The sequence below is a fragment of the Polyodon spathula genome, chromosome 3 (genome assembly GCF_017654505.1).
Source record: "Polyodon spathula isolate WHYD16114869_AA chromosome 3, ASM1765450v1, whole genome shotgun sequence".
NCBI classification, from domain to species: domain Eukaryota; kingdom Metazoa; phylum Chordata; class Actinopteri; order Acipenseriformes; family Polyodontidae; genus Polyodon; species Polyodon spathula.
The window spans coordinates 47,292,883-47,319,423 of record NC_054536.1 but is presented as its reverse complement, the minus strand read 5'-3'; the positions used below and the strand labels follow the sequence as shown (position 1 = coordinate 47,319,423).

The window sequence follows — 26,541 nt, the reverse complement described above, 5'->3', positions numbered from 1 at the left end:
GGAGAGAGTCCAGCAAAGAGCAACCAGTGACCCAGAGGGTTAAATGAATGAGCTATGAAGATAGGTTGATAGAACTTAACCCCTATGCACCGGACCGCTCTAATTTCGGGTTTTAAACACTGATGACGTAATCTCTTTTCCGGGATGTCTCAAGGCCCTAATAAGCCATGTCATTGAATAAGGTTAGGCAATGCAAACAGAAAAAACGGTATTCTTATACGCTAGTTTTGATGATGCACTCAAAAACGCATCCACAGAAAACTCATCCACCAGTGAGTATTTTGAAGTGGAAGAGGACAAGTTTGAGAGGAGGCTTGTACTTGACAGTACGTATACCACACTACATCATTTGATTTATTTATTTATGTATTTGTTTGTTTGCTAAATTACAGTGGTGGCCATATTTATTGCACTGACATTATCTGGTTATATTTAGTTCTATAACATTTGTACATAAATATAATTCTATTCATAATCAGAATTATTGAAAGTCGGGAAATATACAGTACATTATGTTTATATGCCAAAAATGAATTAATTTGTTTGCTTTACAGTGATGGTCACATTTATTGCACTAATCCAATATAGTTAGGCTTACTACTTTGTCGTCATTTACACCATAGTTAGTTTTTCTATATAATTTTTGTTGTTGTCGTTGTATTAGTAAGTTTTTCTATAAAAATGCTATTCTTGGATATATTGAATTCTATAATGTCTGCATATAAATATGATTTCTCTTAATGGAAAATTATTGAATATTGACTTAACATATTTCATTGTTAAAAGGTTTTACATATGATTTTGCAACGTACATTTGCTTAGTCTTTACTACTTCCATGAAGTAGCTGACACTGCCTGTAAATAAGATTGTTTTGTCATACAGACCACAGCTAAGACAAAATCTTGAAGCTCCTCAACGGTAGAAAATATATAAAATCAGATTTTTTTTTTTATTTGAAATCATCAGCATTCTAATATTTTTTTCTATATCTAACTTAGAAATGGGTCAAAATTTGGCAGTTTTTAAAATATTAGTTATTATTATAAATGTTGTTATGATTGTTTTGGGGGCATTCCAGAACAAAATATATAGTATAATTGGAAACAGCTACGTATGGCCGTTCTGTGGATATATTGGGTTTCTGATTTAAGGTTGCCAAGCTACAAGTGCCAAAACACAAAGGGGTCATATCAGTGGCAGCGCAGGATTTAATTCCTGGCTGGGCCCCAAATTTTCATGGACGGGCCGTTTATGACCTTTTGATGTAAACGTAATAACATAATTACCAATATGAGTACTGAGGACACTCTATACTGTCACAAACAGTACCATATTCTCCAACTTCACAAAACTCTACCAAAAAATTTTGACAGTCGGAAATTCGATTTACCACCATGAGGCATAGCCGCACAGATTCCATAACATTAGCGAACTACAAGTCACTCCCACACATAAAAAGTTTCTGACAAAAGCTCTCAAACGTGTATTCAACTTCCCAAAGTGAACTCAAATTTAAAAAGCTCTCATACAGTGACTAGAATACTTCCCTTTGAGCTTTAGAAAAGTGTCAGTTATATGTGAACAAAAACAAAACAGGAATAGAGGCACGAGTTGAGCATAACATACAGTACATCTCAGCTCATCAGTCAACTGAATTCAAATTGATAAAATTAAATGTAGGTTTTTACATTACTGGCACATTTGTTGATCATTGGTTCATTTTCTTTTTACAAAATTTCTCGGGACATAGCTAAAGTGTAAGACACAAATATAGCTCCTGTTTACTGCAAAGTTGGCTAAATGTTCTGTTATTATATTTCTTAGCAGACACCCTTATTTATCCAGGACAACTTTCAATTGTTACAAAATATCTTGTAAATATTTTGTACATACAATTACCAATTTATACAGTATAAATAACTAAACAGCAGCTGCACAAGCTGGTTGCTTGCGTGCTTTGCAATGAAAGAAAAGTTCCTGTATGTTTGCTGCCGACGTGCTTAATTTCGATATATCTCAGCTGACCAATCACCAATCTTTTTTTCATAACCATGACAACGGTATTGAGGTTTGTGGGACGGATATATTTTTGAACCACGAAGATGAGCTAGACTTGTCTCAGTAGATTATGGTCTGATAAGGTTTGGCATGAAATGTTTTTAATTGTCAATCGCTCCATAACTGGGTGGGCCCATGAGCAAAATGGGTGGACCCAGGCCCCTCAGGTCCAAGCGTGGCACTAACCCTGGGTCATATTCATGGCCATGTTGGAAATGAAATGGAGATTTACAGACAGGTAGGAGAATAGTGAGGGTATGGAATGGGTTACTGTGACAGAAATATGAGTTCTGGTGATAAATCTTCCTCCCAACCTGTGAGGGCACTAAAGAACGAGAGGAGAAGTATCTGGAAGGGCTGGCCTGACAGTTCGTTTACGGGACAGGGAAGTGGGTCAGCCTGGAAAGAAGCGAGACTCTGTTGTAAGACCGTATTGATTTGAAAGGTAAACGAGAGGCAGCTGCAATCGTTTACCTAGATATCATGCAGGATTACATATAGGGGCCAGGGTAACACTGATCTTTTCCTTCGTTTGGGTTAAACGCTTGGAAAGAGAAGGACTGAGAGAGGAGCTCTCAGAGTGGATTGTGTTTGTGTTTTGTATTGTTGTGTCTGTCCGTGTAACTGTCTGTTTTTGTATTCACCATTAGACAGTTAAGCACACCTCCGGAGCTGTTGCCAGGGTCAGCACGATCCAGAGCACCACTACACTCCACACAAACCTGTGTCTGCACCGAGCACCTGCACGTCTGCACGCACCCAGGTCTGGTGACTGCGTCTTCTGTTTTTGTTTGGGACTGTGCCCAGTTTTTGTTATCCCCGCACTTTACACATTGTTGTGTATAGCCGGAAATGTATTATTTTACGGTCACCAGACCAAGATTATAATTAAAGCACCTTGTTCACTGAAATACCATTGTCTGCCTGTCACTCCTTCATCGCATCACCGCTACACCTGTTCCCCTTACCAGCCACTTTGCCACAGTTACCTAATCATGTTGATGCTAAATCCATAAGATTCTTTAAGACCTAACAGCAAAAGTTTTGAAATCAATCAGCTACTAGGAACTAGCCAAGCACAGATGGTTCTTACACTTAGCAAGCAACTGAGTGGGAAAGATTTCTTGAAGAGACACAGGCTGATCGAACAAGAGGGGAGCCTATGGGTTTAGGTTAGGATTCCCTTTGATGTTCCACCTGTCAATCCACCAGAATGCCAAATTGAGGATTCTGCTGCTAAGTGGAAGGAGGTGGGGCAAGCCGTGAAGAAAGCAAGGGCAGTAAATCAGGATTTGAAATCTGTCTTTGCTTCCCATCTACACATTTTGATTCCCGGGCTCCCTGCTGCTTGTGACGTTATGATTACAGAACGGTGCTATAGGCTAGAAAGGTGTTTGCTATTTCCTTAGCAATGGTCTTAACCACCATGGCAGGAACCTTTTTATGTGCAAAATGACAAGATGACTGCTTATGCTAGAGAGTGGCTACATGTATTGAAAATTGAAACGTTTGTTATTGATTTTATCATAAAGACAATGACTCAAGTCAGATGCAATGACTTAATTTACTATTTCTATAGTAAAATTATAAACATCAGAAATCAAATTTCACAGATATCTCTGGTGATGAAAGACTTAAACTCAGTATAATCTACCAGACCTATTCTGGTTACTTTTCATTCTTTCTCTCCGGTGACCTTAATAGGTTTAAATGATAGTGTCATGCATATTAAACATACTACCTGTATTCTTGATCCTATTAACTAAATTATTGAAATAAATATTTTGTTCTCTTAATACCTATATTCTTAATTTCATTAATGGTTCACTTTCTTCTGGGCTAGTTCCATCGACTTAAGGTAGCTGTCATAAAGCCAATGATCAAGAAACATAACTTGTATCCAACAATTCTACATAATTATAGGCCTATATCAAACTTTCCTCTTCTTGCAAAAATATTAGAAAGGGTAGTTGCAAATGCAACTGCATCCATTTTTGACACAAAAGAACATCTATGAAAAGTTTCATTCTGGTTTTCGCCATGCACATAGCACTGAGACAGTTCTTGTTAGAGTATTAAATGATTTATTAGTTGGCACTGGCTTTGGTTATTTATCAGTATTCATTTTATTAGATCTAAGTGCTTCTTTTGATACCGTTGATCATTATATCTTAATCAATCGCCTGCAAAATTTTGTAGGTGTATCTGGAGTTGTTTAATCCTGGTTCAAGTCTTTATCTTTCCGATAGGTCTCAATTTGTTTTAATTGGGAATGAAAAATTAGTGAATGAATAACTAAATCTGAATTAGTTTGTGGTGTTCTACAGGGCTCTATTTTAGGTCCTTTATTATTTTCCATTTATATACTCCATCTGGGTGATATTACAGCAAACATGGAGTAAATTAAAATGTTTATGCAGATGACACCCAGCTGTATTTGTCTCTAAAACCTGGTGATGCCTCTTTTGGGACCAATAAAGTATCTTGTCGTACTGAGAATAAGGGCTGGATGTCCCAAAATTTCTTCATGTTGAATGCTGAAAAAACTGAGGTTGTGTTAGTGGGTTCATCAAACCAGTTGGTTAAGCCTGAACAATTTGGCCTGGATTTCAGCAGAACCTGTACTAGAAATGAGAAATGTAGGTGTGATCTTTGACCCTACTCTTATTTGAGAAACATATCAAAAAGATTACAAAATCGTATTTTTATCATTTGAGAAATATTGCAAAACTTAGACTTAATCTGTGCATCTGATGCTGAAAGACTAGTACATGCCTTTGTATCCTCCTGAATTGGTTATTGTAATGCGTTATTTTCTAGCATCCCAAAATGTTTATTGTGTCATTTGCAACTGGTTCAAAATGCTGCTGGTAGAATCTTGACTAAAACCAGAAAAAAGGAACATATCACCCCAGTGCTGGCTTCTTTGCATTGGCTTATTTTAGAGTTGATTTTAAAATACTGTTTATAGCAGGGTGGTAGGAAAGCCCTGCTGTTTGAATGTATTGTTTGTTTATTTTTAGAACGGGGTCTCCCCCTCTGCCCGTGTTATTTTGTATTGATGTATTATGATTTATTTATTGTATTTATGTTGTTTTAATGGTAGTGGTTATTGTTTTTGCATTTAGTGTATTTAAATATGACGCTGTAGCCGCATTTTGTTTTGTTATTGTTTTGTTTTTATTTAGATGTGTTCTGGCAGAGACGAGATTGGCAGCCCGTCCTCTGCCAGTTGCTAATTTTCTAATGTGGCCGAGGGGTAATGAGAGAATTGGTAGTTAACCCTTCGGCCACATTCTGCACAAGTTTTAAAATTAGCAACTGGCAGAGCAACTGGCTTTCCTACTGCCCTGCTACAAACAGTATTTTAAAATCAACTCTAAAATCACCGCCCAGGGATGCCTGCCTGTCATCACCTGGGATGGTGTTAAAAATCTGGGCCAGTGCCTGGGTACATCTGTACGTCACCGCTGGGGGATGCCGTCTGCAAACAAACCACTGCAGGTACGGTGTATACACTTATATATAAATAAATAAACTTCTCACAGAGCGAAAATAAATAATTAAACAAAATTGGCCTCTTGGCAGCCTCTCTGATCAACCTCCGTCTTGCTCAGTCATCCAGTTTGGAGGGACCGCCTGATCTAGGCAGGATCTTGGTGGTGCGATACACCTTCCACTTCTTAATTGTCTTGACCATGCTCCAAGGGATATTCAAGGCCTTTGATATTTTTTTTTATATCCATCCCTTTCATCAACTTTGTCCCGGAGTTCTTTTGAAAGCGACTTGGTGTTTGATTTGAAATGCACTACCCAGCAGAGAGAACCAACAGGAACTGCTAAATTTATCCTGAAATCATATGAATTTAACTTGGTGTGTGATTCTGAAGGTGATTGGTTACACCTGAGCTAATTTAGGATTGCTATTACAAGGGGGGTGGACACTTATCCGCCCAAGCTATTTCAGTTTTTATTATTAATTAATTTTCTACAACTTTCTAGAATATTTTTTTCACTTGGAAGTTGTGGGGTAGGATGTGTAGATAAATGAAAACAAAAACAAAAGGTCACACTCCTCTATCCATTGACATGTGTTTCAAGCCTGTACTGCACAGTACTGTGGCCCTGTAAGTCATCAAAACAAAGTGTTTTTTTATCGTGTTTACATGATCGCGGTCCTAGAGCCCACTTCAGTAGGATCGTGTTAACATGAACCTGGTCCTTAAAGGGTTTGAGGACACAGTCCAAGTAGGAGTGCAAGGGCTGGAGAGGACCACCAGTAGTGCACTCACTACAGAGTAAACATAAAGTCTGGTGCTTTCAGTTTGGTCTTCTTCCAAGGTTGCGGTCCACTTACTGTGTAATGAGGTTTCCTTGTCAACAGTAGAGAGACTTGAGGCCTTGATCAGCTCATACATTGTGAAATAGCTGGGAGTTCCATGATATGGAGCATAATTTGTGCCAAAATTTAAAACAAATAAACAAATAAGTGAAAAACGAAATAAAATTCAAAATAAAAAATGAAATAAAAATATAAATATAAAACAAAATAAATAAATACAAATTGAACTTTATTTACTTATTTTGCGATTTATTTATGTATTTATTTAGTTTTTTTCTGTATTTCGTTTATTTAATTTCTTATTTGATTTTTTAAATTTTGGCACAATCATCTTTTCACCCTTGTATTTCGAGCTAGCTTCAATCATTCTCGATGGGCGGGAAAATAAGTGAATCGGTGATCTACTAACTTTGCCTGGTCATGGTGCAGAGAGGGGTGCAGTCAGGGTGCCTAACTGGTGCAAATGGTCTGTCGGATTTGAGGATCAGTTTAATTCTCAACACGGCAAAACCCATTTCGCAACTTTTGAGAGAAGCTGGGACATTTTGGCATGGGTTAGGGTTAAATTTTTGACCAACCCACTAATTGCAAATTACAAACCTGATACTGATGGCGACTGTTTTTCTTGCCAGTGTTTCTACCCCAAAGGGAATCAGCCATCAATACTGGGTACATAATTTACTGTGGTAAAGTTAGCTTGACGTTCTATATTCGTTTGATATTCGACTCACGCTAACCCGACATGAATGAAAATGGCTTTATCTCCCCAACCACAGCAGCTACAGTGCTCAAACCAACTTTAAATTTAAAGAAGACCAGTTGTGAATTGTTTCACAGCCTTTGTTTCACATGTGCATCCTAAGAATAATTTGTGAAATACAATAACATATCACATATACACACCACCATACCAGCGTCAATTAAAAGTGCTTGATATCCCCAACCATAGCAGCTAGCATGTTCAAAACAACTTTAATTTAAAGAGGACCATTTGTGAATTGTTTCACAGCTTCTGTTTTGATGTTCTGTTGTTACCCCAGGTAGAGAAAGAAAAGTAGTTAGTGTGCAATGTCCACATTGTCAGCTGACAATAAATAAGACAAACTTTGCAGATGCAGTTAATGTAATATTTGCAGTGGCCAAGTCATTTAAAGAACCATGTGTACCACTGCACGTAAAAAAAAGTGGGGCAAAACACATAGGGTTGTTTGTGAAAGTAAAAGTTGCCAGAACATCCAGTCGTTCCGGTTTCGAAGTGGATAATGATCCTTTCAGTGCAGCCACTTAAAATCTGTAGTGTTCTGCTCTTCTGAAAAAATCCCAGAATGTATACAGGAAGATATTCTTATTGAAATGGTTAACTGAAAATGATTTGGTGAAGAAAAAAAAAAAGATTGCTTGGCAAGACAAAGAGCAGCTATGAATGAAAATATCCCTCTCTCTGTTTATGTGAAACTTGGAGACCAGACAACAACATACTATATCTATATATGAGCCTTCTATAAAGCATTACAGTCAGCTGGGGAGAGTTCTTGTAACCTAAGATTCCCAAAGCAATTCCTGACACTGCCCTTGTGCAGAGTTACACATGTCTTGTCATAAGAACATAAGAACATAAGAAAGTTTACAAACGAGAGGAGGCCATTCGGCCCATCTTGCTCGTTTGGTTGTTAGTAGCTTATTGATCCCAAAATCTCATCAAACAGCTTCTTGAAGGATCCCAGGGTGTCAGCTTCAACAACATTACTGGGGAGTTGATTCCAGACCCTCACAATTCTCTGTGTAAAAAAGTGTCTCCTATTTTCTGTTCTGAATGCCCCTTTTTCTAAACTCCATTTGTGACCCCTGGTCCTTGTTTCTTTTTTCAGGCTGAAAAAGTCCCTTGGGTCGACACTGTCAATACCTTTTAGAATTCTGAATGCTTGAATTAGGTCGCCACGTAGTCTTCTTTGTTCAAGACTGAACAGATTCAATTCTTTTAGCCTGTCTGCATATGACATGCCTTTTAAGCCCGGAATAATTCTGGTCGCTCTTCTTTGCACTCTTTCTAGAGCAGCAATATCTTTTTTATAGCGAGGTGACCAGAACTGAAAACAATATTCAAGATGAGGTCTTACTAGTGCATTGTACAGTTTTAACATTACTTCCCTTGATTTAAATTCAAAATTTTTCACAATGTATCCGAGCATCTTGTTAGCCTTTTTTATAGCTGCCCCACATTGTCTAGATGAAGACATTTCTGAGTCAACAAAAACTCCTAGGTCTTTTTCATAGATTCCTTCTCCAATTTCAATATCTCCCATATGATATTTATAATGTACATTTTTATTTCCTGCGTGCAGTACCTTACACTTTTCTCTATTAAATGTCATTTGCCATGTGTCTGCCCAGTTCTGAATCTTGTCTAGATCATTTTGAATGACCTTTGCTGCTGCAACAGTGTTTGCCACTCCTCCTACTTTTGTGTCGTCTGCAAATTTAACAAGTTTGTTTACTATACCAGAATCTAAATCATTAATGTAGATTAGGAATAGCAGAGGACCTAATACTGATCCCTGTGATACACCGCTGGTTACCACACTCCATTCTGAGGTTTCTCCTCTAATCAGTACTTTCTGTTTTCTACATGTTAACCACTCCCTAATCCATGTACATGTGTTTCCTTGAATCCCAACTGCGTTCAGTTTGAGAATTAATCTTTTGTGCGGGACTTTGTCAAAAGCTTTCTGGAAATCTAAATAAACCATGTCATATGCATTGCAATTATCCATTATCGATGTTGCATCCTCAAAAAAATCAAGCAAGTTAGTTAGGCACAATCTCCCTTTCCTAAAACCATGTTGACTGTCTCCCAGTACCCTGTTACCATATAGGTAATTTTCCATTTTGGATCTTATTATAGTTTCCATAAGTTTGCATATAATAGAAGTCAGGCTTACTGGTCTGTAGTTACCTGGTTCAGTTTTGTTTCCCTTTTTGTGGATCGGTATTACGTTTGCAATTTTCCAGTCTGTCGGTACCACCCCTGTGTCAAGAGACTGCTGCATGATCTTGGTTAGCGGTTTGTAAATTACTTCTTTCATTTCTTTGAGTACTACTGGGAGGATCTCATCCGGCCCAGGGGATTTGTTTATTTTAAGAGCTCCTAGTCCCTTTAACACTTCTGCCTCAGTTATGCTAAAGTTATTTAAAACTGGATAGGAACTGGATGACATGTGGGGCATGTTGTCAGTATCTTCCTTTGTAAAAACTTGTGAAAAGTAATCATTTAACATATTTGCTATTTTTTTTTCTTCCTCTACGATTTTGCCATTTGTATCTCTTAAACATTTAATCTCCTCTTTGAATGTTCTCTTGCTGTTGTAATATTGGAAAAACATTTTGGAATTGGTTTTAGCTCCCTTAGCAATGTTCATTTCTATTTCTCTCTTGGCCTTTCTAACTTCCTTTTTGACTTGCGTTTGCAGTTCTGTGTACTCTTTCTGCGTACTTTCTTTTTGGTCCTTTTTTAATGCTCTGTAAAGTGCCTTTTTTCGCTGAATATTTTTTTTAATTGATCTATTAAACCATTTTGGCAATTTAGTTTTACATTTAGATTTGTCTACTTTAGGGATATAATTGTTTTGCGCCTCTAGTACTACATTTTTAAAGAACAACCATCCTTCTTCTGTGGGTGTTTTCTCTATTTTACTCCAATCTACTTCTGTTAGTCTCTGTTTCATACCTTCATAGTTTGCTTTTCTAAAATTGTAAACCTTAGCTTTAGTCATTACTTTTGGGGATTTAAAAAACACTTCAAATGAGACCATGTTGTGGTCTGAGTTTGCCAGTGGTTCTCTGACCTCTGTTTTAGTTATTCTATCTTTGTTATTTGAAAAGACTAAATCAAGGCATGCCTCCCCTCTAGTCGGTGCCTTGACAAATTGTGTTAGGAAGCAGTCATTTGTCATTTCCACCATTTCAATTTCATCCTTCGTGCTACCCACCGGGTTTTCCCATTTTATTTGGGGGAAGTTGAAATCCCCCATTAGTATGGCTTCTCCTTTGCTACACACATTTCTAATGTCATTGTATAACAGATTATTTTGCTCACCGTCTGAATCTGGCGGTCTATAGCATGCTCCTATTATTATGCCTTTTGAATTTTTGTCTGTTATTCTGACCCATATTGATTCGGTTTTATTTTCTTTGTCCAGGTTTAACACCTGGGCTTCAAGACTGTTTCTTATGTATAGCGCTACCCCTCCTCCTCTTCTGTCCTGCCTGTCTTTCCTATACAGTGTATACCCACAAATATTATATTCGTCCCCATCACTCTCAGATAACCAAGTTTCTGTAACACCTATCACATCATAGTTACCTGTTAGTGCAGTAGCTTCAAGTTCTAGAATTTTGTTTCTGATACTTCTAGCATTTAGATAAATACATTTAATGGTTGTCTTACCTGAGTTGTTGTTCTTGTTTTGATGCGGTCTCCCTTCTGTTTTTTTGTTGATTTCTCCCCCCTTCCTTTCTAGTTTAAATGCTTCCGAACCTGCTCGAGGATCTTTTCTCCGAGTAGACTAGTTCCCTTGTTATTTAAATGCAGTCCATCCCGTCTATACAGATAGTCCTCGTTGTAGAATGTGGTCCAATGATCAAGATAGGTGAAGCCTTCCCGTGTGCACCACGTCTTCAGCCATTCGTTTTGATTAATTATTTCCAGCTGTCCATATGGTCCTTTGCAAGGTGCCGGTAGTATACCAGAAAATACCACAGTTTTGGTTTTCTCTTTTAATTTCCTTCCTAGCTCTCTGAATTTGTTTTGCAGGGATTTTGGTCTGTCTCTTCCAATGTTGTTTGTACCGATGTGGACGACTACTACCGGGTCGTCTCCTGTTTGTTCTAGGAGCCTGTCCACGTTTTCAGTGATGTGCTTGACCGAGGCTCCCGGAAGGCAGCACACTGTTGTAGTAAGGGGGTCCAAACTGCGAATTGAACTTGCTGTGTTTCTCAATATGGAGTCCCCAACAATCATGACCTCCCTTCTTTTTGCTGTCTGGTCACCACTGTCAATAGGGTCCTGGATGTTGTTCCTTTCATTCTCTTGTTGTTGGTTCTGCTCATCAAAATTCTGAAGTGACTCAAATCTGTTGGTTGTTTTGATTTCTGGTGGTTGTGTTTGACAAAGTTTCTTTTTTTCCCTGCTTCTGCCTACCTGAACCCAGCTGTTCTGACCTTCTATCTCCCTGGTGGCTTTCAGTCTGTTAGGGGTGATGCAGACTTCCATGAATTGTGGGTGTGCCAGTTCCTCAAGATCCTGTTGCTGTCTCACTTCTTCCAGCTCCATTTCTAGCATACTTACTAGTTTATGCAAATCCTGGATCGCGCGGCACTTTAAGCACACTTGGTTTAGCTCCGCTGGGTTTTCTCGGATTTCCCACATCAAGCAGGTGTCACAGATTACTGGCTTGAAGACCATGTTGAGGTTTTTTTTTTTGAAGTTTAGTTTCTTCTGCAGCCGTCAACCTGCTTTCAAACTGCTTCGAAACTGCTCTGTACTTTTCCACGCCTGTACTTCTCCCACTCGCTGGGAAGACTGCCTCGTTTAACTGCATTGTTCTGCTGTGCTGTTGGCTCCTCCCCTCGCCCGTGTCTCAAAACGGCGCTGAATTTGAATCAGCTGCTCCGAGTTTCAGCTTGTTTGTTATCAGAAAAACACACGCGGCTGTTTGACTTTGAGCTGCTGCTGTGTTTCCCCAATGTCCTCTGTTTTCTGATTAAAGCAATTCAAGATGCAATTTCTCCTTTCTGCTTCGAAACTGCTCTGTACTTTCCCACGCCTGCACTTCTCCCACTCGCTGTCGCTTCCACTCGCTGTCGCTGGGAAGACTGTCCACACAAGTGTGCTGCTAAATGGCACCTTTTCCAAATCCAAAAACAACTCTTCAGAATTGTGAAAAGTACAGAATTGCCTACCGCAGAAGAACTGGAAATGGGTCATGTGGATTCTTGCAGTGGAGTTATTTCATTTTTCTAGCAAGACATGCCTTCCATACAAGAGTGGTGCTGTTTGCTGTTAATGGAAAACTTCAGTCTCGGGAGGTAAGGCTTTAGTTCCATGGGGTACTTTGCATGTACTTTGAGAACCTTCATCTTTATAAGTTGTAATTGCCTTGCCTTGAGACCTACTATCAACAAATGTGTCCTTTAAAAAAATTAAGTGGACATCATCCCCCATACAGTATGATTATTACAGTACTTTACAATTTTTTTCAAACATATAGATGATTTAGTCTTTTGAAAAATATTTTTTTGCAGGACATGTAGTAAAAACAATGTTAGGTTTGTATATGTAATTGCATACCTTTTTTTTTCCTCCAGTGTATAACGGCAAAGTTAATGGAAAAAATATATGCAGGTTTTTGAAAAACGTATTTGTAAAAAAAAAAAAAAATAGCATTTTACTTTTACCATTGCATGATATATAGGAGGTGAATGAGTGCCTGTGTTTGGAGTTGTGGAGGATATATTTGCACTTTGTATTTAACAGGCATGGAAAGCGTTTTGCTCATTGGCCAGACGATGCTAATGAAATGTTGCTAGGGGTGGAGGAGCAGATTGTACATGTTACCAAAGAAAACCAGGCCTCCATGGTGGACACTTCCCATGTGAAGACACAACAGTCAGGTATATTTTTTTGCTTGATGTCCATAAAAAGAAATGCACAGTTAAGCCATGCATTGCAGAAAATATAAAATGTATCTTGTATATTATTTTTGTCAGTGGAACATATGAATCTAGTATCTGGAGTAAGAGTGTTTATTTTAGATTTAAGTCTAATACTTAATTATTCCTTTTTCTGTACTTTTTATTTTTAGAAAAAGAAATCCAGGCCAGTACCATAAAGGTGAGGGTATACAGTCTGAGGCTCATACATTTTTACAATTTCATGTAAAACAGTCAATTTAACCAAAAATGTAGCATTGCTTTCACTTTTTTTTTTTTTTTTATAGGATCATCTCCAAATCAAGGACTGTTTGCTGCAAGACTTGCATCTGTTACAGGTACACGGTTGACAACGTAAAATGAGTTTCCTATTGAAAGTCATAACAACAGTATTCACAATTGAAAATAACTAAAATGGGTACTTCACCTAATGGTTAATCACTTTTAAAATTCTTTCAGAAACAAGTAAGCTTTTATCTAAAATTTTAAAAAAGTCTAAAATTGTTTGTTTTGACAGCTTCCGGAATTTTTTTTAGAAAAAATATTAATGGAGATGGTGCTGGAGGAGGATGATCCTGCATATTTGAATAAGTGAAAGATTCAGAGCTATGTAGGGACACAGCAGTTTAGAAGACTGTGCCACTTTGCATGGCTTGACAGTAAGATTAGATTGATAATACTTTTCAATACTTCCACTGAGTAAAAATATATTCCTGTTAAGTAGAATGTTTTATTCTGCTTCAATGTAGCCATAGGAACTGAGCAAGCCAGGTGGGCTGCATGGTCTATTCATGAATGTCTTATGTTATTATGATGTCCCTGCTTAATTTCTGTTCCTTTACAAGTTGTTTAAAAGTGAAAATCAACTATGTATTAGCGAGTTTAAGAGAGGCTTGTTTTCAGTCTTACAGGTGTACTAGGGAATTACCACAGGTAATGGATTCAAGAACACATGTTTATTGATGCCTATGATGATTCTTGCCTAACAAACAATTTAATATGTATATATTTCCTATTTACAGGCATTTCAGATTGGACAGATTTGAAAAAAAACCTATGTATTACAAGGTTGTTTTTTTTTTTATTTCTGAGTGCCTGCATTGCAGCACCACATTTAAAGACACTCGACCAGGTTATGTAGTGTGACCATGCTTGGCCGTTGTTCGGGTTCGTGCCCCTTTAAAACGTGACCCAGCGAAGAAAACTTGAATTTTCAGCGCTTCCACACACATTTATTACAACAGAAAATAAACAAACAAAAACCTAGGTCTCACAAGCACTAACTACATACATGTAGGCCCCTGTCTAACTTGCAGGACAGCTAAGATGTTTACCTGACATGTAATGCAATACAACACACTTTACACACAAAAACCAAACATGTTTTTTTCACAATACCTTTACAACCTTCAGTCGGGCTTCTTCACACAGCAACAACCTAGAGCAGACTGGCTGCACTCCTTTTAAACACTGCACCTGGCTCTAATTATCAATAACAGCCAGGTGCAGGTGAAAATTAAAAATTAATAAAACAATTAAACAATTAGCTTGGCAGGGATGCTTTTTAATCCTGTCTCTGCATTAAATTAAACATTCTTAGGATTGCATACCCCCTGTCCTGCTTCATCTGTTACAGCAGGTAGTGGTACAAGAGGAATCCTCAGGGGCTTCTATAGTGACCAGTCTTTCACTGGATACTGCTCACAGGACCGTGGCATGCAGCATGAAGATATAGGAAAGAGCCAGGGTGACTCCCAAACAGACCTGGGATAAATATAGTTTATTGAAAATAAAAAATAGTTTCAATGGTTTAACTTGAAACTAAAAGTAAATACTACATCCAAACTGCATTATATATTTGTAATAAAGTTCTCTGTTTGCAATTTTGATTTCTTTGTTTGTTTTCATAGTACACAGTTGACAGGAAAGCTGGACTTCAATCAAAACATAAACACGTGCTTTGAAATAATAATAATAAAAAAAAAACCTTCACACAACTGTGTTAACGTCTACTTTGTCAGGGCTGCATAACTCTGGGGCAAGAAGTTTTTCATTTTTTGATCCCCCTGAGGCCTTCATTACCTGACTTGAATTAATTTGCTTAATTGGACAAGTTTAACCCTTTTATTTGCTCTTAAGCAGTTGGAGATTTACAGACAGCTACAAAAACCTGCTGGACTGACTGTGACTCTAGAGGAGCAGAATTGTGCACCACTAAATGTATAAATTAAACTTGATGTGGGATTTTGACAATTTATGTGGGGCAAAACACATTCAGTCCAAATGTTTATTAAATCGGAGAAAATGTGGATGTCAATAAATGCATTATTACAGATAATAACCATCCATCCACCATCAATAACCAATACAGGGTCTTGGTGAGCTGGAGCTTAACCCAGCAGACACAGTGCAAGGCAGGACTCCACCCAGGATGGGACACCAGTCCATCACTGGCCAACTCTCACACTCACACAAGCATGAACACCAATCAACCTGACCAGTATGTTTTTTGGATGAACCAGTGTTAAGACTCCTTGGTATTATTATTATTGCTTAGCAGACACCCTTATACAGGGCAACTTACAATTGTTACAATGTATCACATTATTTTTTTTACATACAATCACCCATTTATACAGCTGGGTTTTCACTGGCAATCTAGGTAAAGTACCTTGCTCAAGGGTACAGCAGCAGTGTCCCCCACTTGCGATTGAACTCACGACCCTCTAGTCAGGAGTCCAGAGCCCTAACCACTACTCTACACTGCTACCCTATGTGTATGTTGTGTATGTAATCAAAAAAGCTTCCAATTTTAATAGGAACAGATAAAATCCACTCCCTTGAGACTAATTCATTTCTATACCAACAAACATCACAGATGTGTTCAATGATTATAATCTTTAATATGAGACAGTAGTTGGATTTTTATTTGCATCACAGCTTGTTATTTAGGGTTTGGGGTTAAGGTTAGGTTTGGTTTGTCTTAAATTCCACTTTTAGCTATCAACTGTACCTATAGGCAACCGCTTTCACTTCAATACAACTGCACCTTGCTAAAAGAGACCCATTTAATCACCACCGCTGTGACTACATGATAAATTGCTGTATCGTGCGTGTGTTTCACGTATGGACTTAAATTGCTATAGATAATTTTTTAGCTGATGCTTTTATTTAAAGTGACTTGCATTTGTACCCATTTATAGAGCTTAGTATTTTACTGGAGCAATCTGTAAAGTACCTGGCTCAAGGGTACAGCAGCAGTGCTCCACCTGGGTTTGAACCCTCAACACTCCTGTCAAGAGTCTAGAGCCCTAAACACTAATCCACATGCTGACATATCTATGTGAACATGTGCAGGGGTGAATATACCCTACATCTAATTCACTTTGTGCATGCTGCAAATGAAGTTGTAGAATAATATATATATATATATATATATATATATATATATATATATATATATATATATATACTGATTGCACAATGGTTTATTCAGGCCTGTATTTTTATTTTATATCTACATTGAAATTCTAATTTCAGTTTGTATTTCATTTAGGATATGTAAATACATAGCACAGGGATATTTAGCTATGATTTACAAACTCCATTGCCATATGTGCCACACAAATCCATGTTGGGCCAGGTTACATGCACTTGTAGAAGGGATGGTCCTTGTGGGATACTCACAGACAAAAAACAGGTCAACATAATATAACCAAAAGGTACTTCAAGGGATAATCATTCAACTTTGATATATCAATTGGTATATCAGCTTAAAGGACAGAACAAAAAACTGGGATGCAAATAATGAGAGACTAAACTACCTGAATTCAGCTTCTTATATTTTATTGCATATACCTAGGCTAACCTGTACAGACATGTAAGCATGTCAATTTTACATTGTAAATAAGATGACAATGACACACATTATTCTTAATTTTACTAATACGATTGAGTAAATGTAGATTGTGTGAAGCTATACCCCTATAAAAATGTGCCACGGTTCTATAGTGTAGCTATACTATTATTATTATGGTTGTACTGCATTATTGTAACACAGGGAATTGTACATTGATGGTGTAGGATACACATATTATACAATACAGCTGTACTTTTACAAATACCATCCGACCTTGTTCCAAAATCCAGTGGTACATTTGTATAGGGTTCCGTTCTAACAGTATTGTTGCAATGGAAACAAATTGAACAGTTTCCAAAGAAGCGGAGGGCAGTATATTAATCAGAGAGTATCAAGCAATATTTTTAAAATACGCTAACATCAAGATCATTCCCAACAATGCTTGCAGATTGTCTTTTCTTTTTTTTACATACACTTCATACCGAAAATAGTTAACGATTGCTGCTTTTGTTATATTATATGGAAACGTAAGAGCATTAACTACTGCCTTTCTAAATGTAATGATGATTAAATGGTTTATTTAGAACGCAATGACGATGTAGTCATTATTTGAAAAACACAATTAAAATGGGCATATTACATGTCTTAGCCTTTCTTAACAAAACAAACATTACGACACTGACAATACAGAGAAAAGCAGATTCCGTAAACAGAAGCACCACGACCAGGCAAAGTTAGTAGATCACCGATTCACTTATGGTCCAGCCCATCGAGAATTATTGATGCTAGCTCGAAATACAAGGGTGAAAAGATTGTGCCAAAATTAAGACGAAATAAATAAAGAAATAAAAAACAAAATTTGGTTTTTTATTTCTTTTTTTTTTTTTTTTTAATTTTGGCACAAATTATTCTTCATACCATGATGCCTTAGCATGGTAACATGCTAATGTAAGGGGAAACTGCAGCTGCCAGTCTCAGCCCTAAGTCAAGAATTCAATAGTGCTAAAGTTCGGCTGGAAATGACACAGATGGGATTGCACGACAAGTGTGTGAGGGAGGTAGAACTTGTAGTGATTACTGGGAGAAAGTGGATAGCAAAGGATGTGTGGGAAGATGCACAGACTGACCCTTGTATCATCGGACAATTATAACAGGAAAAAGGAAGCCTTTGTCAATTAAGCTCCTCTCCGAGATGGCACAAAGCAGTTCCAGCTGAAAGGAAGAAATTGTTAGTCAATGAAGTGCAAAAGCAAGAGGAGAGGACGAGGTGTATCAAGGCAGTGTCCCAGGCTAAGCATGGAGAATGGATGAGATGGGAGAATGTGGAATAGTGTAAGATTGGCTGTGGACAACGTAAATGAGGAATTTCAGCTTCGTAATCAGGTCCAGACATGGTGTCCTCCCATCACCACAGAACCTGAAAATGTGGGTAGGGGAGAACCCTGTATGTCCTTTCTGTTAATCACTGGCTACCATGAAGCACATTCTTACAGGGTGTAAGGTTGCTGAGCCAGGGTTGCTTTACTTAGCGTCATGACCAGGTGTTGCGATGCATGGCATTAGCACTGGAAGAACACTGTAATAATATCAAAAGCTCGTCACCAATATCAACATTAGCTAGCACCTACAAACACAGAACGACATTTCTCCATCCAGGACAGCAACCAACAGGAAAGGTTATTAGAACTAAGATTCACAACTGGACAACTGGATTCTGCTAGAGATGTTGGCCAGTGCCTTATTTTCTCATCAGAGACTGCTACAACTACCCTTTGACCTGACATTGTCCTGTGGTCAGTCTCAGCACACCTTGTTTTCTCGGTGGCGCAAACCGTAGCATTGGTGGATTCTGTGGATGAGGCACATAAAATTAAGTTAGTTTTATATGCTGAGTTAGCTGCTTAGGTGGAAAAGCAGGGATGGTGGGTCCAGGTTTATCCAGTACAGGAGGGTTGTCTGTGGACAGGAGTTGCGGTGTATAGTAAAGGCTCTATCCGAGTAGAGAGAGAGAAGTAACAACCCATTTGAGGAAAAGAGAGACCAATTGGTGAGCTCAAAAGAGAAGTGATGGAGGAAGTTAACTTCAATAAAAAGGAATGGGTGGCTGAGGTAAGTAAAGTAGGCTGGGTGTCCGCTTGATGACCCCTGCCAAGTGCTCCATCAAGCCAGACGGTTGCCATGATGTAATGCTAGGAAAGCCACACTTTGGTTGATCCCTGGAGATAGCATCGGCACCTTTGTGTTGAGTGAGGCCAGGGAGGCTGCAAATAAACTGATCCCTGGAGCAAGCACCAACACCGGAACAATACGAAATCCTTGTTACCTGGCAAAGAATTTTTTTTTTTTTTTTAATTTTTAAAATTTTTTTTAGTTATTTATTTTTTTGAGCTTTTTAATTCTTTACAACATTGCCCTTGTTCCAACCACTTTAAAACACAGAGAGAAAAATGCTAGTGGGCCCAGTGCTTGTATAAAATATAGAAGGTAGATGTCACAAAGACGGCTGAGTGGAGACGTCAGAACCAGGAAATAAATACACAGAGACAGGACAGATGAGGTGAAATGATGAGGACGCTTGCTTGCGTCGGTTTATTGCAAATAAAAAGTTTAAACAGACAAAAGGCAGGACACGGCATTTTATGCCAAAACAAAAAGACAAAAAAACGGACTAAACAAACACGTTGAGCAGATCGACACACTAACAAACACGGTGAGTTAAATAAACAAGTATCGCGCTGGTCCCACCAGCACGCAATAGCAATTGATTATAAACTCTTACTCTTTCTCCTCCTCTCTCTCCCGTTCCCTACTCACCAAACACCCAACAACCCCGCGTGAGTAAAACATGCATCTATATATACTGCTGTGCTGGGATTCAATTACCAATTAATTATTCACTTGAATCCCAGCACGTGAATTAATTATGTGCAACCTCGTGCTCACATATTTACTACTTTAAATGCACGTGAAGTGATGTACAATCCCGTGCCTAAACACAATTATACATTTTTAAACACACGTGAAACACAGACCCATTTATATCCCGTGTATCAATGCCTATACACCAACATTTAACACACCACACGCAACATATACAGAAAATAGACAGGGGCAGGCACTTTGTCACAGTAGACCAGCCGCATAACAGTCCACTGTCTGGACTGGACTTTCCTAAGGTGGACCAGACCTGTACTGGACTTCCAAAGCTTTGGATCGGACCACTCATGGTGCCCGGTCTGGTACACATCCCTACCAGGCACCTCTACAGTGTCTAAGAAATGGGTTTCAGAAAGATAGAAAACAGAAAAAAGAACCTCTCATTTATTTTGCAAAAATATGTTCACTTAGTATTTCGTTGAGCTATGTTTTTTAGAGAAAACCTGCATTTATTTTCAACAGACTAGGGTGGGACCAGGGGAATAAATGTTATAAAACATAAGTCAGGGTACCCTGCATTGTAATAAAGTATAAATATTATTAATCATTATTTTATAAAGGTTGCAATTGCTGTATATGAAGAGCTCAAGTGGGGGTTTCAAATGTGAAACTGTTCAACAGCTGATATTTTTAAATTGCTAGAAAGCATTTTTTGAAACGCTTTTCTTTTTTATTTTGTAAACAAGTTAGCAATAACAAGACACGTTACGAGACTTTTTATATTTTATATAATATATTTTACTTATTCAGCCGATAATCGATAACAGAAAATTGCATCATCGTCTAACAATCTGTATACGTATGAGTATCGCAAGCAGCATCAATTACGTGCACACAAACACGTGTATTTTTATTTAAATTACAAAAACATGATTACTGTTTTTCTTTTTAATTTACATGGATTACCTGTAAAATAATATGATTTCAATCAAATATAAACTAGTACCTATGATGAAGGTCACTAGTATATTATGCAAATTAGTACAATCGAAGGTTTGAACCTTCGAAGGTCAAAATGTACCCTGTATTACAGCCATACTCACAACTATCTCATTTTATCTTGGCAAAAGCCAAATCCAATGTTAGCATGAACTAAACAGCTACTCTCACATAATAAAAATGAATTAGCCATTTACGATGCTTACTCTTTTTGCCAACAGCAGATTCTGGAGAAGTATCCTCCATCTGTGATGTAGATACACTGGTGCTGCTTGCAGACCTGTGACTGCACTCTTCCTGTAAGGATCATAACAAGCATGTCAGTAACATACTTCCCGGCTGGCAAAACTATCAGTATCTCACCATGACCTACATCCACCATAACCATATCACCATGTACCCTAGATTCAGTGCATCCCCAGTTCCCTTTCAATTCAAATGACAACCATTACTGAACGGAAAGAGCCTCTCTGACCATCAATCTCTGAGCAAATACACAAAAGCTGCCCTATCAGGACCCAGCTGTGAGGGAGAAGTCCCGTCCACCTCCTGCTGAAGAGAGACGTCCTCACAGTAGCACATCGCCATTTTCTCTCTCATCTCTCTGAAACAGGTCGTAAATTGCTTCTGCTTTTGTGTTCCGAATTTGGCTGATTTATTTGGTTTTCCAAATAAATTATTAAATCCATGGCAATAATGCTTTTGAGCATTAGTAACTCTGCTCCCGCTATAATTCCCACGTCAGTTTTCTTGCTAGAGCTGGTTTGACCCCTCTTCAGGGATTAGCGAGCGACCATTACTCTCTCACTACACGAGGCTTTGTGTAGTTGATACACCGTGTGAGAGCTGTTGTGGTGCTGTAAGGAGACCCTGCGGGCTCACGGCGTCGTCCTCTACACCAATTTAATCGGTCACAGCGACCAACAACCAAAAAAAAATAATAGCTCGGGCCATAACCTCATCAATCCTCGGGCTAGGCGCGGCTGCACTTGCCCTCATCGACCACTCCGATTGAATCGGATGCATACCCCGGCATCGACTGCGGTTTTTCCACCCATCGCAAGGTTGAAGAAACAGTGCCTACCCAGTCTTGATTGACTCGGCACCGGTGTAAACATCTTCGGCACCGCCTACAGCTTGGCCCCGACCGTGAGTACTATCGGCACCAACCTTGGAACAGGTCCACTCGGCACCGACTGTTTCGGCATCGGCAGCGCATTTCTCGGCGCTGTTTCCGGCACCGGCGAACCTCTTTGAGACCGTCTAACAGCCCGGCATCGACCGCTCTACACGTCGGCATCGATCTTGGCGCCGATCAACTCGACACCGACCTCGTGCACCTTGATGCCAACTTTGGCACCGACAGCGCTCGCCTCGACATCGATCCCAGCACTGACTAATTCGGCACCGATGAATCATTTAAAAATGCGTCTGCTGCGCATTGAGCACAACAGTTTAAAAAAAACTGCAAACATGTCGGTGCAGTCATCTGGATCAGCTGGCTTCCACCAGTGTGACCAGTGCTCAGCTAAGCTGCCCAGGCAGGATGAACATAGACCCTGCGCCAGGTGCCTCGGGCCAGAACAAGCTGCCAAGGCACTGGCAGGTGAGCTGGACTGCTCTCCCTGTCGGAAGTTCTCAAGGAGAACAAAGCGACGGAGAGCAACCCTATCCCTGTCCCATGGCCGGCGGAACAGGAGGAAAAGGGGAACCATCTTCCCTCCAGCAGAGAGGGCACCCACAGCACACCCTCCCCTTATGCCAGGACTTCCTAAATTTGGTGCACTCCTCCTGGGGCAACTCAGTGTCTGCACTTTCAGCCTCCAGAACAGGTGAGTCTTGGCTGCACACTGCAGGAGCCCAAGAAGCAGGCCTAGGCACGTTCCCCACCATCGGGGACACGGTCACGGTACTGGTGCAAGGTTCCAACTTCACCAAGGAGGACAAGGACCCAACATGCCCATCAAAGCCTTGCAAATACCATGGCCATTCTGGTACTCTACCAGAGCCAGTTGGCGGACAGGCTGCAGGACAGAGCCACGGAGGCAAACACAGGGGTGCTCCAGGCGGTGGCTAAGGTGATGACTGAGCTAACTGGGGAGTTAGGTCAGGCATCAGGGAGGTTGCTGGCGGCGATGGTGGCCGCTCGCCGCCGCTCGCCGCCGCTCGCCGGCATTTGTAGCTGACGCAACCCAAGGTCATAGAGACCAAGAAGGTGGTGCTGCTGGATGCCTCCATTACACTGGGGCAGACTTTCGGGGTGACCACTGATGTGAGCCTTGAGAGGTCCCACAAGGCCACGGAGGTTGCCTCAAAGTTCAAGACTTCCGGCTTACAATCAGCACCCAAGGTGGCATGCACAGCCTGCTGGGGTAAAAGGGTCTGAAAACCACCCTCTACCCCAGAGTAGACAATCGGGCAGAGGCAGGGCCAGCGGCAGGGGACCACTGCAGGCCAGAGGTAACCGGTTGTCCGGCTGGAGACAGAGGCCGGGGCCTAAGAAAGACCCGCCCCCTCAAGCCCAAGGGAGACTGCCCCTGAGGGGCCCCGGCTGCCACCAACGCCCCCCCCCCACAACCGGACTGACCCATGGCAAGGCTGCATCCAGGACTCCTGGGTGCTATCGACTATGAGACACAGATACGGTCTACAAATCCGCATAGGTCTGCCACCCTTCAAGGGTGTGCTCCTCACCACCGTCGAACCAGCGAGGGCGATACTCCTTCAACAGGAGATCGCCAATCTTCAACAGAAGAACGCTGTGTGCTTGGTAGATCCAAGCAATGCCCTCAGCGGCTTTTACTCCACGTACTTCCTGATGCCCAAAAGGGACAGCGGTTTCAGACCAATTATGGACCTCAGGGTCCTCAACTTGTTCCTTAAACAGAGGAAGTTCAACATGTTGACAGCACAGTGTATCCTCTAGTCCGTCCAACCGGGCGACTGGTTCACATCAATCGACCAGCAAGACTCCTATTTTCACGTCCCGATCCGTTCCGCGCACAGAAAATATCTGCGTTTCACCTTTCAAGGCAACACGTACGAATTCCGAGTGCTGCCATTTGGCCTCTCGTTGGCGCCCCGCACATTTTCAAAGTGCATGGATGCAGCACTGGCTCCACTCAGGCTGTGGGGTATTTGGATCCTAAACTATCTGGACGATTGGTTGGTTTGCGCGCAGTCAAAAGCATGCGCAGAGGTGCACACAAAACAGGTCATAGATCATGTGGTGAAGTTAGGGCTCTCAATACATCAACAGAAGAGCAACTTCGTACCGTCTCAGTCCACAGTGTCCCTGAGGATCAAACTGAACTCTATGAGCATGCTTGCCTCACCGTCAGAAGACAGGATTCGGTCGTTGGAGACCACACTCTCCCTATTCAGAAAGGACGCTCTCCTACAGGTCAAACTATATCAAAGGTTGTTGGGGCTGGTGGCAGCTGCCTCGAGAATCCTTCCACTAGGGGTGCTGAGAATGCACCCGCTTCAAGCCCGGGTGAATACGCTCAAGGCGCACCTGGTCTGAGATTGGTACTGGCTGGTGCGAGTGTCCAAACAATGCCGGAAGACACTGGAGTGGTGGCTCCGTCCCGGCAATCTGCACCTTGGATCTCCCCTCAGATCCCCTCACAGAAGGGAAGTGGTCACTACAGATGCCTCCAGACACATCCCTTCTTTGACCCTCCAATAAGAGGTCAGTGGAAGGAACACTGGCAGCAAGCACACATAAATTAGCAAAAGCAGCAAGCAGTGAGCCTGGCGTTATCACATTTTCGCCAGCAATCAGCACACAAACAGGCGTTAGTCCGGACGAACACCACCACAGTGGTAGCCTACATAAATCACCAAGGCGGCCTGCGCTCACCGGGCCTTCACCACGCACCGCACAGACTCCTGTCCTGGACGCACAGAAACTTGCGTTCCATCAGGGCAGTTCACCTCCCCTGTGTGGACAACAAGGCAGCAGACCTCCTGTCCAGAGGAGGTTTCAACTGGCAAGAGTCGACCTCTTTGCCACAGCCAAGTCCACTTATTGTCCCCTATGGTTCTCCATGGGCAGAGATGGAGGCCCCCTGAGAGTAGACGTGCTAGTTCACCCTTGGCCACAGGGGTTCTTGTATGCATTCCCTCCGCTACCATTAATACCCATGACACTAGAGAGGATCAGGGTGGAGAGCGGCTGGTTGCACCCAGATGGCCGAGATGTTCCTGGTTTGCTCTCCTCTCCGACATGTTGTCGGATCAGCTGTGGCAGCTCCCGCTGCGCAAGGACCTCCTGAGCCAAGCGGAGGGGCTATTATGGCACCCGAACCCAGCCCAGCTCCAACTCTGGGTCTGGCCGTTGAACGGAGCCATCTATTCAGACGAGGTCTGCCAGATGCAGTAGTAGAAACACTACAGTCTGCTATGGCGCCCAGCACTAGAGCCCAGTACTCATATAAATGGAAAGTTTTCCAAAACTGGTGCCTTACCGAAGGTCACGATCCGGTGACTTGAGATGATATTAACCTTCTTACAACACCTGTTTGACGCAGGAAAATCAGCGTCCACTTTGAAGGTATACCTGGCAGCAATATCAGTGTGCCGTGACAAAAACTGACTCTGTGTCCACTGGGGCAAACTTCCTGGCAGAGCAATTTCTTAAAGGGGCTTGGAGGCTTCGTCCTCCCATGAAAAATATAGTCCCCAAGTGGGATCTAGAACTGGTACTGCGGGCCCTTATGGGTCCCCCATTTGAGCCCATGTCGCTCAGCAGGACTGTGCCCTGTTTCATTGTAAGTGGCATTTTTAATAGCCATTATGTCTGCCAGACAAGTAAGTGAGCTTCATGCGCTGTCCATCGATGACACATGTATAGCTTTGACTGGAAGTGACTCGCGGGTAACATTAAGAACAAATGCATCCTTTTTGCCAAAGGTGGTATCCTCATTCCATATTAACCAATCAGTGGTTTTGGAAACTTTCAGATCTCCCCTGCACGAGTCAGAGGAGGACCGCAGACAACATATGGTATGTTAATTAGATAAGACGGAGTCCTGGAAACAGTCCAACCAGCTGTTTGTCTGCTATGGATCCCGCTCTAGAGGTCAGGCCCTATCGAAGCAACGTCTAGCGCACTGGGTGACAGATGCAATACGCTTGGCGTATGAACAGACGGACCCCGTTACCGGGGGACATTACGGCCCATTCTACCAGGGGAAAGGCAACTTCGTGGGCTTTCCTTCATGGCGCCTTCTTAGATGAGTTATGCAATGCTGCTACATGGACATTTGTGCGTTTTTACTGCCTTGATGTGACAAACCGAACAAGACCCTCTCTGGGCTCTAGAGTTTTGCAGGCGGCATGCCCTTAGGCGTCATGTGGGCTCTGTTGCTATCGCCGTGGGGCTGTACTGTCGGTAATCTGGAGCAACGACAGCTTTGGTACAGCTTTCCCATTTGGTAATGGTTGTCATTCGAATTGAAAGGGAACGTTAGGTTATTACCATAATCCTGGTTTCCTGAAAAAAGAATGACAACCATTACCCTTTGAGGTCATGTCCCCAGCTGACCTCTGTTTTCAAAAGAAACTTCCCCCCTCATAGTAGGGCCCTAATAGGGCAGCTTTTGTATATTTGCTCAAAGATTGATGGTGAGAGAGGTTCTTCCTGTTCGGTAATGGTTGTTATTCTCTTTTCAGTGAACCAGGGTTATGGTA

The 26,541-nt window shown here is 41.0% G+C and overlaps 1 protein-coding gene across 1 annotated transcript in view; it reads right to left on the bottom strand.

Annotated features, from left to right (window-relative positions):
- spire1a (spire-type actin nucleation factor 1a) overlaps positions 1-26,541 on the bottom strand; it is a 245,118-nt gene that overhangs the window by 76,322 nt on the left and 142,255 nt on the right. Inside the window, exon 11 of the mRNA XM_041241878.1 lies at positions 21,051-21,141. Coding sequence (XP_041097812.1) covers positions 21,051-21,141 — 91 coding nt within the window. The remainder of the gene's footprint in view (positions 1-21,050; positions 21,142-26,541) is intronic.